Source organism: Thunnus albacares, chromosome 10 (assembly GCF_914725855.1).
Source record: "Thunnus albacares chromosome 10, fThuAlb1.1, whole genome shotgun sequence".
Classification (NCBI taxonomy): Eukaryota; Metazoa; Chordata; class Actinopteri; order Scombriformes; family Scombridae; genus Thunnus; species Thunnus albacares.
Window position 1 is genome coordinate 34393675 of NC_058115.1, and position 17216 is coordinate 34410890.

The 17216-nt window shown below is 41.4% G+C and overlaps 3 protein-coding genes and 1 long non-coding RNA gene across 8 annotated transcripts in view; 1 reads left to right on the forward strand and 3 right to left on the reverse strand.

Annotated features, from left to right (window-relative positions):
- matr3l1.2 (matrin 3-like 1.2) overlaps nt 1-2859 on the reverse strand; it is a 16040-nt gene extending 13181 nt beyond the window's left edge. For 2 of the 5 annotated variants that reach the window (XM_044363173.1, XM_044363168.1), the window contains exon 1: nt 479-2756. In XM_044363173.1, coding sequence (XP_044219108.1) covers nt 479-1237 — 759 coding nt within the window. In that variant the 5' untranslated portion in view covers nt 1238-2756. The other 3 variants (XM_044363170.1, XM_044363169.1, XM_044363172.1) reach the window with 3 other exon arrangements.
- A 2255-nt stretch (nt 2860-5114) lies between these two features.
- On the forward strand, nt 5115-8711 carry LOC122990067 (polyadenylate-binding protein-interacting protein 2-like). Its single transcript, XM_044363202.1, has 4 exons — nt 5115-5242; nt 5487-5672; nt 6960-7124; nt 7929-8711. Exons 2-4 carry the CDS (start codon nt 5529-5531, stop codon nt 7992-7994), a joined length of 375 nt encoding a protein of 124 aa, XP_044219137.1. The 5' UTR covers nt 5115-5242; nt 5487-5528; the 3' UTR covers nt 7995-8711.
- Nucleotides 7234-7922, reverse strand: LOC122990082. The gene is made up of 2 exons (XR_006405260.1): nt 7703-7922; nt 7234-7667 (listed from the first exon to the last, which is right to left on the reverse strand). It is a non-coding gene; the product is annotated as an uncharacterized LOC122990082 (long non-coding RNA).
- Nucleotides 8423-13366, reverse strand: LOC122990062 (exosome complex component RRP40-like). The gene is made up of 4 exons (XM_044363195.1): nt 13072-13366; nt 12521-12670; nt 11843-11994; nt 8423-10395 (listed from the first exon to the last, which is right to left on the reverse strand). Exons 1-4 carry the CDS (start codon nt 13294-13296, stop codon nt 10188-10190), a joined length of 735 nt encoding a protein of 244 aa, XP_044219130.1. The 5' UTR covers nt 13297-13366; the 3' UTR covers nt 8423-10187.
- Between the last annotated feature and the right edge of the window lie 3850 nt (nt 13367-17216).

A 17216-nucleotide genomic window follows, 5' to 3' on the forward strand; every position in this document is an offset into this window, starting at 1 on the left:
CAGACTGGACTGGATTTACTCTCCAGTATAAACTTTGAGATGGAGTCTGGATGTTTGGTCCAATAAAGTTACAGTTTGTTTTTATTGACATCTTTCTGTGTTCTAGATGTAGAAACAACAGTAAATATTGTCTTCGGGATGCTGAGATGAAGCTGCAGTTGTTATGGTAACATAATACTCATCAGCTGATATCAGGGTCAATAGAAAACGACAAGAACTGAATTTCAGATGTTTGTCTGGAGGACGACTGACTCTAACTGAGTAAATCCTGGAGAGCTTCAGGTAAGAACATGAAGACTGAGCGCATGCTGTACGAAGATATAAAACAAGGAAATTATAGGATGCAAACTGGACGTCCAGTCAGTGAAAACATGAGTGATGGTTACCAGACTGTCCAGACTGCAGCTGAGCTCAGGTGTCTGAACTGAAACATGTAAAGTTAGTCCGAGAGGAGAGAAGGAGGCTGGGCGGTACTCACCATGGTGGAGTGCACGTCAAAGTCACAAAGAGAGCACACATGGGGGAACATGGGGGGCATGACTCCCAAGAAGTCTTGGACTTTTCCGTGTGACGGGGAGCCCATCCTCCGCTGCATAAAGACGGGGTCCGGTGGCCCCATGCTGAGCCCGCCATAGGGATCATGATGGGAAAGCTCAGAATACGGCCTCTCTCTGCTGCCGCCGCCGCCACCGCCGCCGTAATTTAAGCTGTAGCCCCGGCTGGAGGAGGCGTCCTGCAGCGAACCGTAGCCAAAGTCTGCGGGGGCTGAACTTTGACCCAGAGAGGGACCGCCCATCCTGCCCATGTGGGAGTCGTCCCAGCTGTCCCGGCCTCCTCTGTACGCCTTGTCAGAGGACATGGAGGACGCCGCCCGCCGCTCTCCTGAGTCTCCCTTGCGGCTCTTGAGCTGCATGAGGATGTGCGGCAGCGTCTCCACGCTGATGTCTTCTTCAGGGATCTGAGCCAGAGCGTCCAGGTCGGAGGGCGACAGCCCCAAGCTGGCAAACAGCTTCATGGTGCTGCCAAGATGGCTTCCGCCGCCACGCCGGGGCATCTGGGAGCCGCCGTCCTGGCCCTCTGCGCCGCCACCACCGCCCACCCCCGAGGCCACGCCCCCCATCTGCCGGCTGGAACGCTGCTCGTTCATGCTGAAGTTCAAGGTCTCTGCGGCAGCGAGGAGCCCCCGACCCACAGCGAAGCCTTTCTGACCGCCGTCTGACTGCGACCTCTGAGACATGACGTCACGACGCCGAGAGACTCAAGATGAAGAACGACGCAGGCGGTTGAAAAAAAAACAGAGTCTGTTTAAGGATGGAAGTTAATGTCAGTGAACGTCTCGTGAAAGAGTGAACCTCCTCTTCTTCACAGTGAGCCGCTGCTTCTGCTGAGGAAACAGAAGCCGAGCTGAGAGGCAACAACAGCACTGAGCTACAGGTGCAGATGGAAGAAAACGACTGCAGCTCGTTAACAGTCACCTGTGCAGACGTAAGCTGTAATTACTGAATGAGTCAATTAAAGGAGGAGATAAAACAAGACTTTAAAGAGTCAGAATTCACCTCAGACAAGGAGGAAGAAAATGAACTGATGTGGACAGAATGTGATGGATCAAAACTGAGAACATTCTCACTGAGAAAAAGGAGAAACCTGCGGGTCCCGACCCCCACTAGGGGTCGCCAAAGCTTCACAGGGGGTCGCAAGGCCTTCTTGATTTTAAGGCGTATAAGAAAACTTTTTTTTTTTAAATATATAGATTATCTCAGCATTTCATTCATTTCTGTGAAGAAAACAACTAAATGTAATTGTTACTTTTAAAATGTAGGTTGTTATTAATGATATAAATTTCATGGTAAAGACATGAACACAAACTGTTCACAGAGCTTCACTCTCTCGCAGTTAAAACAACCAACGAACTAACAGAACAATGGCCGAGCGTCAGAAAGAAGCCTTTTAAATATGTATGTTAGTCAAAAAAATAAATAATACAGTAAGAGAACTGTATAAAAAGTTCTTAAAAATTTAAGGAAAACTCATCTCTGATACATAGAATCTGATCAAAATTCATCCGAACTGCATTAAATATAATATGAAACATCCATAAAATACATCACGTGGTCAGGAGTCGTCAGTTTACTCAGTGACAGATGTGATTAACAGAATAAGCCTCTTTGTCTGACAGTCGCTGAAATACATTTCAATCAAAGAGGAGAAGAACTGATCCTGTGTGGTGATTAATGTCCACAGTGAAGGGCATCAGACTAATGTAAACCTTCTAAAGTCAGACAAACACGACTCTAGTATCATATATACACAGGTATTAGTGCATGAACAGGCTACACAAATAAAACTTAACTTAATACTTAATCAGTTAAATTTAAGACGACGGTGAAGTGAGCTTCAGATTCGGGATTAGAGGAAACAAAAATAAAGATATTTAGTGGCTGATTCTCCTTTTTTTCACCACTTACGAAGATCTAAGATCTTAAAATAGGTTAAAACAGCTTCAGCTACGATGTCTGACACTTTCTCACAAGTGTAAGCAGCGACAAACCGGAGAATCAGCCGCTAAATATCTTTATTAATATTTCTTTAACTTCCATCTGAGTGTCAGAAGCTAAAGGCCGAGGCTAACTTTAGCATCAGAGCTAACCTGCTAACCGGCTCTTAAACGCTAATGCTAGTTGATAGCTGTTTACATTAAGCTGTTTACTGTTGCATTATGTGTGACTAATTAATCATAACTACATGTAAGTTATAGACCTTACCTTAACTTCTTTAAAACGTAACTAACAGCTACAGGAGCTGCTAGCGCAACGAGAGCTTATACAGGACGCCAAATTTTCTTTCCCAGGATGGCGAAGTCATGACCCGTCCTACTCGGCCTCTGATTGGCTGGTACTCGTTGCCTCCGTTGGTTGGATTGGTCAGGTTGAGGCATGAAGAGTGTGATTGGTTAAGGTAAAATCGGGGTCAGCCAATCAGAGGCTTATATGTTCTTCTTCTGCTGTTTAATGGCGGTTAAGACAGTTTTCAGGCATATTACCGCCACCTTCTGGATGAGATTATGGATCAGAACGGTTTCTATAGTTTTACAATAAATTCTATTAATTCCTGTATTTTCTAAAACTCTGAAAACAGCCCGGTACCCAACATCACCTGACCTCTTCCGCAACATTTCTCTAATAATAGTGTCATGTGATTCATTTGGAGTGTAATTTTAAGTGTCTGTCTCTGTTGATGATATCTAGGACAGAAAAAAATACACGCTTTGTGTGTTATTTAGTCTTCTAACTGACCTCACTATGGCCGCCTGCTGTGCTGCGTAAAGCTGTCATCCTGTGAAAACCTCTTTAGTTATGTTTCTTGATTATTCCTGTTGCTTCAGATTTACTGAGTGAAATGTCCATAATCTCCTCATGTTTCTGTGTCTGCTTCGCTAACGTGTCCAGTTTCATTCCCCTCTATCTCTCTGTGAGCTGGTATCCACATCAATGTTATCATAATCATATTTTTAAATCTGTACAGAGTTTCATATCTCTCATTAACTATATCCTGCCTGCTGTGAGACTGTAGTGACATTAATGCAGAACACAAATCTGTGCACAGAATAACTTTGAAGAGAAAAAAAGGAGTGTTGCTGTACTGCATCAAGAACAATAGTGTTGGTAATGTTGAAGTAAATCAGGTGCTCATCAAGGATAGGGCAAGTACTTGAGTAAAAATAAAAAACAATGACTGTCCAGCTCACTTTTAAAGGAAGTCCGTGGAATTGGTTGGCAGTCTAAAAACAATCTGAGGTGCTCTGATTATAAGTTTAAAAATCCTTTATTAAATCATGAATAAACCAACACTTTTCAACTCAGAGAGTCTTCATCAGGGTATAAGGTGCAATGAGGACATTTAAAACTTCACTTAAAAAAAATCAAGGGGTCATGTGACCAGATCACATGGCATGTTAATTCTTCCCCTTAAGGAGACCAAATACAGACGTAACAGAAATAACAACAAAATAAGTGCAAACATAAACTATGACAACCTCACACATATAAATGGTAAAAAGGGAAAGAGATGAGAGTCAATATTCAATCAGAAATCAATAGAGAACAAAGTAATGACAATCTGACAGTGAAATATACTAATGAAGGTGAACAGCACTCTAATAGCACCCTACAATTACAATATAAACACGACTGTAAACTGACAAATGATCTCATGTTCTTGTTTTAACAGAAACTTGTAAAAAGCAAAACATGTGCTTCCTGTATTGGAATCCTTGGATCCATCAGTATACACTGGGACAAATGTAGGATATCATTTTGATATTGTAACCTATAGGCCCACAAGACATAAATGCTGAAGTGTCACAATATTTACTCTTCATCAGTAAATACAAGGGTTTATTTTGTATCGTAGTAATTCTTCATCTTCCTGTGAATATTATCATCAACTACAAAAAAACATACACACACACACACACACACACACACACACACACACACATCTCCATGTTATCTCCTGAATATTTGTTTTATTTGTGTAATATGATATAATAATATTCCATTTAAATTAAGTGTTTCTGAAACATGGATATATTGTAAGAGCTCTTATAATAGAACAATGTAGTAATAATGTAGTCCCCAGAAAGGACTACATTGCTGCCTTCAAGAGCTCTCTGGAAGTTCCCACTTCAAGATGTCGCAGCACTCTGTGGTATAGTAATATTCAGTGGTGGGAAGTAACTAAGTACATTTACTCAAGTACTGTACTAAAGTACAATTTTGAGGTGCTTGTACTTTACCTAATTCCTCTCCCATTAATCATAACTTATGTACTTTTACTGCAGTACTTTAACTATATCAAGCTCATAATACTTTTACTTGAGTATTTTTGCATTGCTGTATTTGTACTTTTACTCAAGTAAAGTATCTGAGTACTTCTTCCACCGCTGCCTTTTAGAAATGAAATGGCGTTACAACACTTACATAATCACTAAAATAATGAAAACATGACCACCCGAGAGGAGATTGCTACTTTCCGACGCTCCGGTCCCGTTAGTTTTCAGTGGTGTGGTAGCACATGAAGGCATCAGTGCGGTTCAACCAATCATACGCGAGCACGGAGTGACGTCGCAGATGTAAACAAACAGAGGCAGCGCGGCCATTACAGAAGACGAAGAAGAAGAAGGAGAATTAAACACAGAGCTGACCGTTTGGTTCTGCCGCCGTCGAACAAATCGTTTTGTGAGGTATTTCAGTCACAAAAACTCAATGTTAGATTATATTAGATTGTTTTAACTGTCGTGTTGTTGTGTTTCAGTGGTTCATTGTTGTCTGTTCACCGTAAACACGTCAGCAGCGGCCGTTAGCTCGCTGCTAACTTGTTGTCCGTCCGAGAGACAGCGGCCATCACAGCGACCTGAGCGCGGACACACCGGGCGGACTGACGGTTAAAGACTAAACTGTTCCGTTAACTGTCTGTCTGTGTCGCAGGTGGTGACCGGTAACCGTCTGTCTGTGTCTGCGGAGAGGGAAATGAAAGACCCGAGTCTGAGCAACACTTGCCCGAACATGACGATCAGTAACGAGGTCATCCTGCAGAGCAGCCAGCTCGCCGCGGACGAGAACCCGTTCGCCGAGTATATGTGGATGGAGAACGAGGAAGAGTTCAACCGCCAGGTGAGCCAGCACACCTGGAGGACACGGTAGAGAGGGGGAAGACTCCCCGACACTGCTGTAAAGCCAGTGTTTTACAAAGAAAACACACACAAACAAACAAGCTGGAATCTAGGTCAATAGGTGACGTCATGAGTTGACAGGTGTGTGGTGTCACCTTGTAATACCGCAGTAACACCATCAACACAACAATGTAAAAGTACTCTGGTACAAGTAAAAGTCCTGCATGTAAAATCTAAAGTACCAAAGTATTGCAGTAAAAGTAGTGGTTTGGTCCCTCTGACTGATATATTATTATATATGACATCATTAGATTATTAATAGTGAAGCATCAGTGTTAGAGCAGCATGTTACTGTTGTAGCTGCTGGAGGTGGAGCTAGTTTACACTACTTTATATACAGTTAGATAGTTATTAATTAGTCCCAGTTTACAATTGTTTTCATCATCGATTATTATCTGGATTCATTGTTTGGTTCATAAAATGTTAGAAAACAGTGGAAAGTTTTTAAGAGTCTTATTTTAATGTTCAGTTTACTGAGATGATGTCAGTAAATCTTTACAAAGGACAGACTGGAAGCAGAGAATAGTCAAACTAACTGAAATTATTATTTGCAGATCTGTTTTTTTTTGTCATCAGTTTAATCGCTGCTCTGGTTCAAACATGTAAAAACATCAGAATGGTCCTTTAAGGCCGGCTGTGTGCAGACTGTGACTCTGCAGACATGTGAAGCATCACAGAAATGTCTCCAGTTCTTCATGTGACCTACGTACACGCTCGCAAACACACTTTTTTTTTTTTTTTTTTTACAAGGGCTTTTTTTTTGCCCTCATGAAAAATGTTTGGGGGGCATTTTGGATCATTTCCAGGACAGTTTTTTTTAGTTGTGTGTTTCCTGACAGACGAATAATCAACGAGTCTAATTTAAAGTGAAGGAAGCAGCTGATCTTAGAATGTAAGAACATTAGTTACAGATTATAACTGAGTCCATTATATGCAGATTTTCTTTTCAAAAGTAGAAACAATAAACACAACGTTACGTAACAACGTCTCAGTAACGTTGCTGATGGTCTGCATGTCATGTGACCCTCTGGTGTAGAATAACAGGCGCTCTGACAGCTGCGACCGTCCACATGTCTAACCTACTTTCATGTCCAGCTGATGGTGACTCAGCTGAAGAGTGACGGGTTTGAATAAAGAAACGCTTGGTGTTGATAATGTGTGTGTGTGTGTGTGCGTGTGTGTGTGTGTGTGTGTGTGTGTGTGTGTGTGTGTGTGTGCGTGCGTGCAGGTGGAGGAGGAGCTGTGGGAGGAGGAGTTCATCGAGCGTTGTTTCCAGGAGATGCTGGATGAGGAGGAGGAGTGGGAGTGGTTCATCCCGTCCAGAGACCTCCCGTCTCTGCAGGAGCAGCTCGGCCTGCTGGGGCTCGACGCAGACGCGGACTTCGACGTCGTGGTGAGTCCGCCCGCCGTCCGCCTTCCCGGCCGGTCAGCTGGCAGCTGTCGTCGCCTAGCAACAGACGCCTGCTGACAGCCGTGATAGATGGTGTTTTGTAGTTTGATAGTTGCAGCAGTGTCTCAGTGAGAACATGAAGGAATAATGAGAAGTCAAAGCTCCTGTTCCTCACTGTAGGAACGTCTGCAGGTTCTTCATGTTTCCACTGAACGTTACAAACAGGAAGTTTCTCTACAGGTCTGAACTCAGAGTTCATAGTTCCATCAGCTGTTCTGGTCCGTGTTTGACAGGTGGGATCAGCTGCTAGTTTGCTGGTTGCCGTAACGTTTCGCTTCTCATTCGAGTCAGAACGTTTCTCTAATCACCGTCTGGCTTATTAACGTGCTGCTGAGTCGCATCTTTCTCCTCATGACCTTTGACATTAGCCGCTGTGAGCACCCTGGGGTCCCTCGTAATGGTATTGATAAAGAGTGAGCCAGCATTGTCATGGTAACCAAGGTCAGAGAGATCTTTGTGGATCTGTAGGGGTTTAAAGACCGAAGCCTCAGAGCATCAGAGACGCGTCGTGTTCAATAAACATAAAGACATGAAAGGCTTCTGGACTCTTCCTTCACAGATGAGTTGACCTTTGACCTCATGTTGGGCTCCTGTGGTGGAGAACGACTGTTTCAAACACCAGTTCAGCATCTCCTCACGTGATTGGCCGGTCGTCATCCATTCATGTTGTTTCCCTTCGTCTCTCCAGCAGAGGTCACTGTTGAATCTTCTTCTTCTTCTTCTTCTTCTTCTTCTTCTTCTCTGCAGATCAACAGCAGTCTGAACCCCAACGCCAAGGAGTTCACCCCGGGCATCCAGGAGCACGTCATGTGACCCCGCCGGGCCCCCGCTGCCGCCGCCGCCGCCGCTCCAGTCCGCACTGTGACATCATCAACAAGATGTCTGCCGTATTTTCCAGATGCCACTCGACCTTCAGCCTGACGTGTTGCCAAAGTTCTGCGTGTTTCTCGCCTCGCATGTTCTGTTCAAGTTCAGAGTTCTGATCATCCTGCAAACCACCGACTGTTTCTGTTACTGCGTGTGTGTGTGTGTGTGTGTGTGTGTCTGTCTGTGTGTGTGCGTGTGTCTGTGTGTGTGTGCGTGTGTGTGTGTGTGTGTGCGTGTGTGTCTGTGTGTGTGTGTGTGTGTGTGTGCGCGTGTGTGACTCTGAATGTAAATCAGCTGACTCTCTGTGTTTGTGTCTCTTCACTCAGAACAAACTGCTTCGTTACATTCGGCATCTTTTTATTTTTGCACTTTGATTTCATAAACAGTCTGTTCGTCTGCTCGTTAAGAAGCACTTTTCCAGCCGGATTGATTGATTGATTGATTGATTGATTGGTTGATTGGTTTTGCAGCCGGTGGTTTGGTTTTGACCGTGTTAGTTTAGAGCTGCTTCTGTTCGGGTCTTTTTTTTTTTCCCAGCATCCTTTGTGTTTTCTCTCCCTGCTGACCGTCGGCACTCTGCTGCCTCATTAACTGATGTTTGTGTTGAGTTTTTTTTTTCTAAATGCACATAAAGTACTGTATAAAAAGTCATATAAAGAAAAACGTTGTAAAAAAAAAATCTATTTTTTCTTAAAACTATTTGAAAATAAATAAATGTTTATGGAGAAAAACAACAACAAGCTGTTTTGGATTCCGATGTTTTCGCAGCAGCAGCTCGTTTTAATATCATGTTATTAGTTTGTTAGTATCAGGTAACGATACATGAAATAAACACAAACAAATCAAACTTCACTGCTTCACTCAGTAAACTCATCAAACTCTCCTCTCAGCCTGTAAACAAGTAAACAACAACAACAACGCTACAAACACTGTTTACACTAAATCTTCCTCCTTGGCTCAGTCATCAGCGTGAGAACCAATCAGAAACATTTAACCACTGGTCCGATCGATGACATCACTGATGATAGATAAATACTCGTCTGATTAAAGCAGGGATGCAGATGTAAATAAAACAACAATAAACAGCAAACAAATGACACATATGAGAGAAAGTCACTTAAAAATGATGAAAAAACGACGTCATCAAATATCTCGTTCAGGAAGAAACCAGAAAATATTCACACTGAAGAAGCTGCGATCATTCTTTATTAAAGAACAAATCAACATGATTCATTGATCATCAGAATAGTTATTAATAGTTGGAGACTAATTGATGAATCTGATTAGTTTTAACATAAATCTGATGTTTGTTGAGACGTCAGAACCAGAAGCATCATTCTGTTCATAAAATATCAATAAATATTGACGACACGTCTTTATCATTTCCAAAATGTTTTATTTTATTTGTCCAACAATCCAAAACTTTACTCTCGCCGTCATGTAAAGACAAAAAAAAAACACGTTTGAGACGCTGCAACCAGCAAATATTTGACTTTCATCGTCAGTTATTTAAATAAACGCTGCTTCAGTTTCTGTCGACTGGTTTGTTGCGTCTCTGCTTCTTTTTCTCTCGTTAGTTTGAGTTCAGTTGATATAAAAATGAACCAAACACTTTGTGTTTTATTGTTTTATTACAAATATAAACCTCCTTCTACAATCAGCTGCAAACGTTACTGACGAAGCTTTAAAACAACAAACAAACTGACTGAAGAACCGGTTCTAGAGATGATTTTCCTGATCAGTTGTTTGCTCCAGAAAGTGATGAAACTGTTGATCAGTGTTTCTGGAAGACGACGTCCTCACATGTCTCCTTTTGTCCACAACACAAAGATATTCAGTTTACTGTCATAGAGACTAAAGAATCAGAGGATTTTCTTCTTAAAAAATGACTCAAAACAACAAAACAATGAATCGATGATCAGGAGAAACTGTGGAATATCCCTTTAAACTCAAGAACAAACCAACACATGAAAAGTCTGTTTGATCAGCAGCTGCACGACTCGCTTCTGCAGCTCGACGACGTCCTCTGAAACATCTGAACTCACCTGTCGACACAGACTGAAGACACGTCCAGCTGCAGCTGCAGGTTAGTTCAGGTTCAGGTTCAGGTTCAGGTTCAGGTGTGGGTCTGCGGGGGGTCTATAGCGCCCCCTGCGCCGCCCTCCTGAACAGCTGCTGTCTCTGCTCGGCCGTCATATTCTCGCAGCTCTCCAGCAGGTTTGCGATGATGAGCGTCTGCTGAACGCTGGACGCCTTCACCCACAGACGGCCGTTCATCCCGACCACCAACTCACAGGGAAACAACTGCTGCAGCTCCGACCGCAGAGTACTGTGGGGGGCCAGCAGTCTGATGGGGGGGGGGGGGTATTAAATAATACTCTGATCATTTACTGCAGTAAAAGTACCAATAAAGCAAAGTAAAAATACTCCATCACAAGTCCTGCATGAAAAATCCTCCTACAGTAAAAGTACATAAGTATTATGAGCTTGATGTAGTTAAAGTATTACAGTAAAAGTACATAAGTATTATGAGCTTGATGTAGTTAAAGTATTGCAGTAAAAGTACATAAGTATTATGAGCTTGATGTAGTTAAAGTATTACAGTAAAAGTACATAAGTATTATGAGCTTGATGTAGTTAAAGTATTACAGTAAAAGTACATAAGTATTATGAGCTTGATGTAGTTAAAGTATTACAGTAAAAGTACATAAGTATTATGAGCTTGATGTAGTTAAAGTATTGCAGTAAAAGTACATAAGTATTATGAGCTTGATGTAGTTAAAGTATTGCAGTAAAAGTACATAAGTATTATGAGCTTGATGTAGTTAAAGTATTACAGTAAAAGTACATAAGTATTATGAGCTTGATGTAGTTAAAGTATTGCAGTAAAAGTACATAAGTATTATGAGCTTGATGTAGTTAAAGTATTGCAGTAAAAGTACATAAGTATTATGAGCTTGATGTAGTTAAAGTATTGCAGTAAAAGTACATAAGTATTATGAGCTTGATGTAGTTAAAGTATTGCAGTAAAAGTAGTGGTTTGGTCCCTCTGACTGATATATTATTATATATGACATCATTAGATTATTAATAGTGAAGCATCAGTGTTAGAGCAGCATGTTACTGTTGTAGCTGCTGGAGGTGGAGCTAGTTTACACTACTTTATATACAGTTAGCTAGTTTAGTCCAGTGGTTCCCAACCTAGGGGTCGGGCCCCTCCAAAGGGTCAGCAGATAAATCTGAGGGGTGGTGAGATGATTAATGGGAGAGGAAAGAAGAAAAAACAAAGTTCTGATACACAAATCTGTTTTCAGTTTTTGGACTTTTTCTCTAATCTTTGATTTTTGCTGAAATATTGGATCATTTGAACATTTATTGAAATGAAAGCATGTGAGAAGTTTAGAGGGAAAAATCACTATTTGGTGGAGCTGTTAACAACTCATAGACATGTGAAATGTGACCCCGACTACACACTGCTTTTTGTAAGACGTCAAAAGACAAAAAGGTTGGAAACCACTGGTTTCATCTTTAACAATGTGTTGTATTTTAAAAGCTTGTTATATTATCCATTGTGTCAAATCTTCATCTGAAAAGTAACTAAAGCTGTCAAATAAATGTAGTGGAGTAGAAAGTACAATATTTCCCTCTGAAATGTAGAAAGTAGCATCACATGGAAATACTCAAGTAAAGTACAAGTACCTCTACACTGAACTTGAATAAATGTACTTAGTGTCTTTCCACCACTGTTAATAGTTCATTATAAATACCCAGAATGCATTTCAGGCTCTTCGTACCTTCTGACGAGTCCCAGAGAGACTCTGAACAGCAGACCTCCTCCTCCAAACACTCCCATCCCATTGGCTCGTCCTGAACTGTCCATACACACCAGCTCTGGCTCCATGTCCTTATTGGCTATGATGAACTGACAGAACACCAAGTCTCCCACCTGCACAGGTAACACACAGAGAGGAGGGGTCACAGCTCAGCTGCACAGGTAACACACAGGTGTCTGTCAAATCACTGTCATTCAACGCTCTCACCTGGACGCCCTGCCCTCAGAGTCTCACCTGGACGCCCTGCTCTCATTGTCTCACCTGGACGCCCTGCTCTCATTGTCTCACCTGGACGCCCTGCCCTCAGAGTCTCACCTGGACGCTCTGCTCTCAGAGCCTCACCTGGACGCTCTGCTCTCATTGTCTCACCTGGACGCTCTGCCCTCAGAGTCTCACCTGGACGCCCTGCTCTCAGAGTCTCACCTGGACGCCCTGCCCTCAGAGTCTCACCTGGACGCCCTGCTCTCAGAGTCTCACCTGGACGCCCTGCCCTCAGAGTCTCACCTGGACGCTCTGCCCTCAGAGTCTCACCTGGACGCTCTGCTCTCAGAGTCTCACCTGGACGCCCTGCTCTCAGAGTCTCACCTGGACGCCCTGCCCTCAGAGTCTCACCTGGACGCTCTGCTCTCATTGTCTCACCTGCACGTTGGGTCTGTTCCTCTTGGTGGCGCCCTCGAACGCCAGGTAGGACAAAGACGCCTGCTCACTTCCTCCAAAGTCCACCTTGAAGACGTCTCCTGATTTGACCGTCACGATGCCGATGACCGTCTCTCCTTTAGCAGCGACATACTGAGAACAGAGAGACAGACTCAAAATCCCAGCATGCACTGCTCCAACACCTGTCCAGGTTACATGTATTTTCTACAGACCTGTACTGAGACCTGCTGAACTCCAGGAAACTACCACATCACAACTTTCACTTCTCATGAGTCTCTGTGGTCTTCTGAGTTTGTAGATACTTTATTTTAATAAATAAAGCTGAACTTTAACGGCATAAAATTCTCCTCGGTGACATTATTATCAATAAACCGTAAAAACAACTGATGCATAATAATTTTAACTGACGAGGCGAGTGTCTCTAAACGGAGTCTGGTGAGTTTTAAATAAAGTACAGACTGACAGTAAACAGATGGAGGTAAATGTGAGACTATGAGCTGCTTCCAGTGTTCGTCGTGGATCTGAAGTCTCACCCTCTTCTGCTGGGAATCGATCCAGAACATGTTGGGCTGTTTGTGTCGGAGGACGCCGCTCTTACACACCACCAGCCGGTCTCCGCTGCGCCGGAGACCCGGGCCGCAGACCACCTTCTCCGGCTTCACGTGGTCCGTCAGAGAGATGGTGTCGTCGGCCTGAAAGGAGAAATCATCTCCCGGTAACAAAACCTCCCCGACTTTATCTTTTAAACAGGAAAACATCTCGACTCTGCGGAGTTCAGGTTCACACACATGTGATGTTTGTTGTTGCTGCACGGACGCAAAGAAATGTGACACACCGGAAACAGGAAACTCATCCGCCTGCCTGCAGCGCCGCCTGCGGGACAAAACAACAACAACAACAACAGACTGCTGTTAATCACAACAAATCACAAAGAAATACAAATAAAATAAAACTATAATGTTAGTTAAGGGTTCTGCGGTTCAAAGAAAGAAAAACTTTATTTATAAACCAGAAAACAGCAGTTATAAGAAAACAAGACGGTCACAGAAGTAATAACGCCAGTAAATAAACCGTTAAAACTCAGATTTGAAAAGTTGAAACTATAAACTTTGGTTATAAAACTGAAAAATAAGATTTAAACATTTGTATATTATAATTTATTATTTCCATAGTGAACTCAGACTGACAACAACGTCTACAACACAGATCAATAACAGTCAGTGAGACATAAACAGATGTTGACAGATGTTCAAGATGAGAAATCACACGAAAGCAACACAAAGTTCCAACAAGAGATTTACTATTAATCTACTGACCTTCTGTCTTTCTTTCTTTCTTTCTTTCTCATATAAATGAATGAATGAATAGTTTTATTTTCATCCTTCATGGAATTATTCAGACACATTAATGAGCAACAAACCAAACATTTTAGCATGAAACCTCCATCATCTAACAGCACAACGTCAACATCATCAAACATAAACATAAACATAAACATAAACATAAACATAAACATAAACCGTCCACATGACACTCAGATCTCTCACAATAGAAATACAACAAACACACAAACACTGTTGATCTGATTCAGCTCATAAACACAAACATAAACAGGAAGTTATTGATCTTTAGAAATATATTCAGAAAACACAAATAAACAAACTGTTTTTCAGTTAAATCTCCGTTCAGATCAGAACAATACAATACTTGTAAATTATGATCTAAAGAAGATTTCAGCTCATTCATTCACAATATTCACAGATTGTTTGTTTGTTTGTTTGTTTGTTTATCTTTCAGTATGTGCTGCCTATGATGCATCTTATCTGTACACAGATCTCTGACTTTTAGGCAAATTATACTTTACATATTTATCACATTTGATAATCTTTCTTTAATAAACAAACATTTATTTTCTCCAGTTTAAACACAAACCAAAAAACAAAACTTTCAACCTTTTAATCACATTTATCATCAGTTGAAATCTTTCATAAAGAGATTTGATTTGACAGACATCATAATTAGATTTAATCATATTTTACTTCATGATGTAAATACATGAAGTAGAAGTTAGATAAAGTTCTTTCTTGTATCTTCAGTGACGTTAATCAGAGACAGAAGCAGCAGATCTCTGCTGTCCTCATTTATTATATTATATATTATATATTTATTCACTCAGTGGTTAATCATGTGTGTGTTGATCCTCTGACCAGCAGGCGGCGCTCTGACATCACTGACATGTGACCACAGAACCGTTTCTGGAGTTTTAGTCTCTTTTTTTTTTTTTATAGTTCTTTGTTGTTTATTTGTATTTATTATTTTATTATAACAGCTGATAGATGATCAGGTTTACTGTTGATGCCTTCAGGTGTTAAAAACTCACAAAGGAAGTTAAAACGTTGTTGTGTTGATATGAATACAGGCTGTGAGGTCAACATGAGGTCAACGTGAGGTCAACGTGAGGTCAACGTGAGGTCAACAGAGAGACGTGCAAACATGTGTAATATGACACATTATGTGTTGTTATGTGTGAAATTTAAACTTTCAAACCAACACAATATGAACAAACACACAGTAACTTGTGACTGTATGTGTGTCGTCGTTGTTGTTGGAGACACAAACAGGAAATGACGGGAGACAGAGAGGAGAGGTCATGTGATACAAACCTCAACCTTGTGCTGTTATTTAAAACAAAATGATCTCAAAACAATTTAACAATTTCAGTTTGGAAAATATGAAACATTTGTCTCTGATAAAACTGGAAGGAGTCTGTCGTCACCTGGCAGGTGTGTTTCTGAGGAAGATGTAAGCAGCGACACCAGAGGACCAAACAACCAGCCCCTTCTCGACAGACTCATTCATAAAATTACAACCATCCATTTTTTATGTAAATAAAGTGACTCTTACACACCGTTACGCTGCTTGTATCCTGTTTATAATTTACAAAAACCTGAACCTGTAAAATATGCTGCTTTATAAAACAATAAACGCTGTGATTAAAAGATCCTGGTTTGGGTTCAAATGTTCAGTTGAAATGTGGTTACTGCTCCTTTAAAGTTAGGCAACCTTGGTTGTCATGGCAACAATAAACACCACATTAAGGTGTTTAAAAAAAATATGCTGACTGGCGGTTGGAAACAGGAAGCGAACAGCATCTCCTGGACTTAAGTTCACTTTTTTTGCCACTTTTTGAAATATAACTACCTAACACACACACACACACACTAACACACACAACACGCACGCACACACACACACACACACACATACACATACACACACACACACACTAACACACACACACACGCTGTGTCATGTTAAATATTCACATAATCGTGTTAAAGCAGCTCAGTTTATCTGACAGATTGATTTAAAACTGACTCAACGTGTAAAAGAAGGAAGTTCACAGTGAATCAGCTGTTAATAAAGTGACTGAACTTGTGCAGCTGAAGGTTTAAAGCATCAGATACAAACGCCGTCTCTTACCGTCTGGTCTGCTGCGGTGCAGGGAGGTGATGGAGGGTTTGTGTGTGGTCTGAAACAGGAGACTAATTATCTTCACTGATGGAATTAAACAAGGAAAACACATGAATTAGTGTCTAAGTAGTAAAGAGATAATCAGCATGACAAACATATAAAGTAACGTCCACACACACACACACACACACACATGTCATTAAAACTCTGTGTGTTCAACATGAAGGTTCACGTTTCCACACAGCTCAGTTATTAAACTTAACAAGAACCACAAACCACAGCTGAGAACAGGCAGCGAGGTTCAGACACAACGTTCATACAACCTCACAACAACCATCCTACTTACATTTGGTCATCACACACACAACAGTACGGTTTACTGGGTCCTTGAAGTGACCGTCTGAAGAGACTGTCTAGGTTGTGGTTGCTATGGCGACTGATTGTCTTGTTAATGGGTGCACTGTTAGAGCCTTTTCTATGAAGATAATTTTACTTCCTGCAGCCATAAAAGCTGAAAGAGTTTCCTCCAGAGATCACAGCTGCAGGCTGAATAAATACTACAACTACTGTACTGAAGTAACATGTTGAAGTATTTGTACTTCACTCGAGTATTTTCATTTTCATCGACTTTATTCATCCTCTGCACTACATTTATCTCACAGCTTCGGTTACTTTTCTGATTAAAACCAACATGAAATCAAATGATAAACTTGTAAATGTTAGTTAAACGTTAAACCAGTGTTTCCAGAACGTTTTGTCTTGTGACTCCATGTTTCAGATGGTTTTTTTAAATTCTTACAGATAAACAGCTCAGGATCAAACGATAACATTTCACAAGAACCATGAAAAATGAATCATTAATCATCTCACGACCCCTTTGGAGGGGCCCGACCCCTAGGTTGGGAACCACCGGACTGCATTAGTACTAATAATGTACTTTATATTTAGTGTATACTGGTAGTATTTTAGATGACTTCTTCAGTCTGACGTGTTTGTGACTCGTTACCAGACATTAAAGAGGAATTTAAGATGATTTAATTATAGTTTGAATGTTTAATGAAGTAATTGTGTTTGTCAGCCGGAGGTTCAAATCTGCCCGAACATCTCTGAACACAAACACGTCCGCTGTAATTTCACAGAGCTCTCCTGCAGCGAGCAGCAGCTGTCCTGCATTATCTGCTGCTGTCACTCATCTCTGCACAAA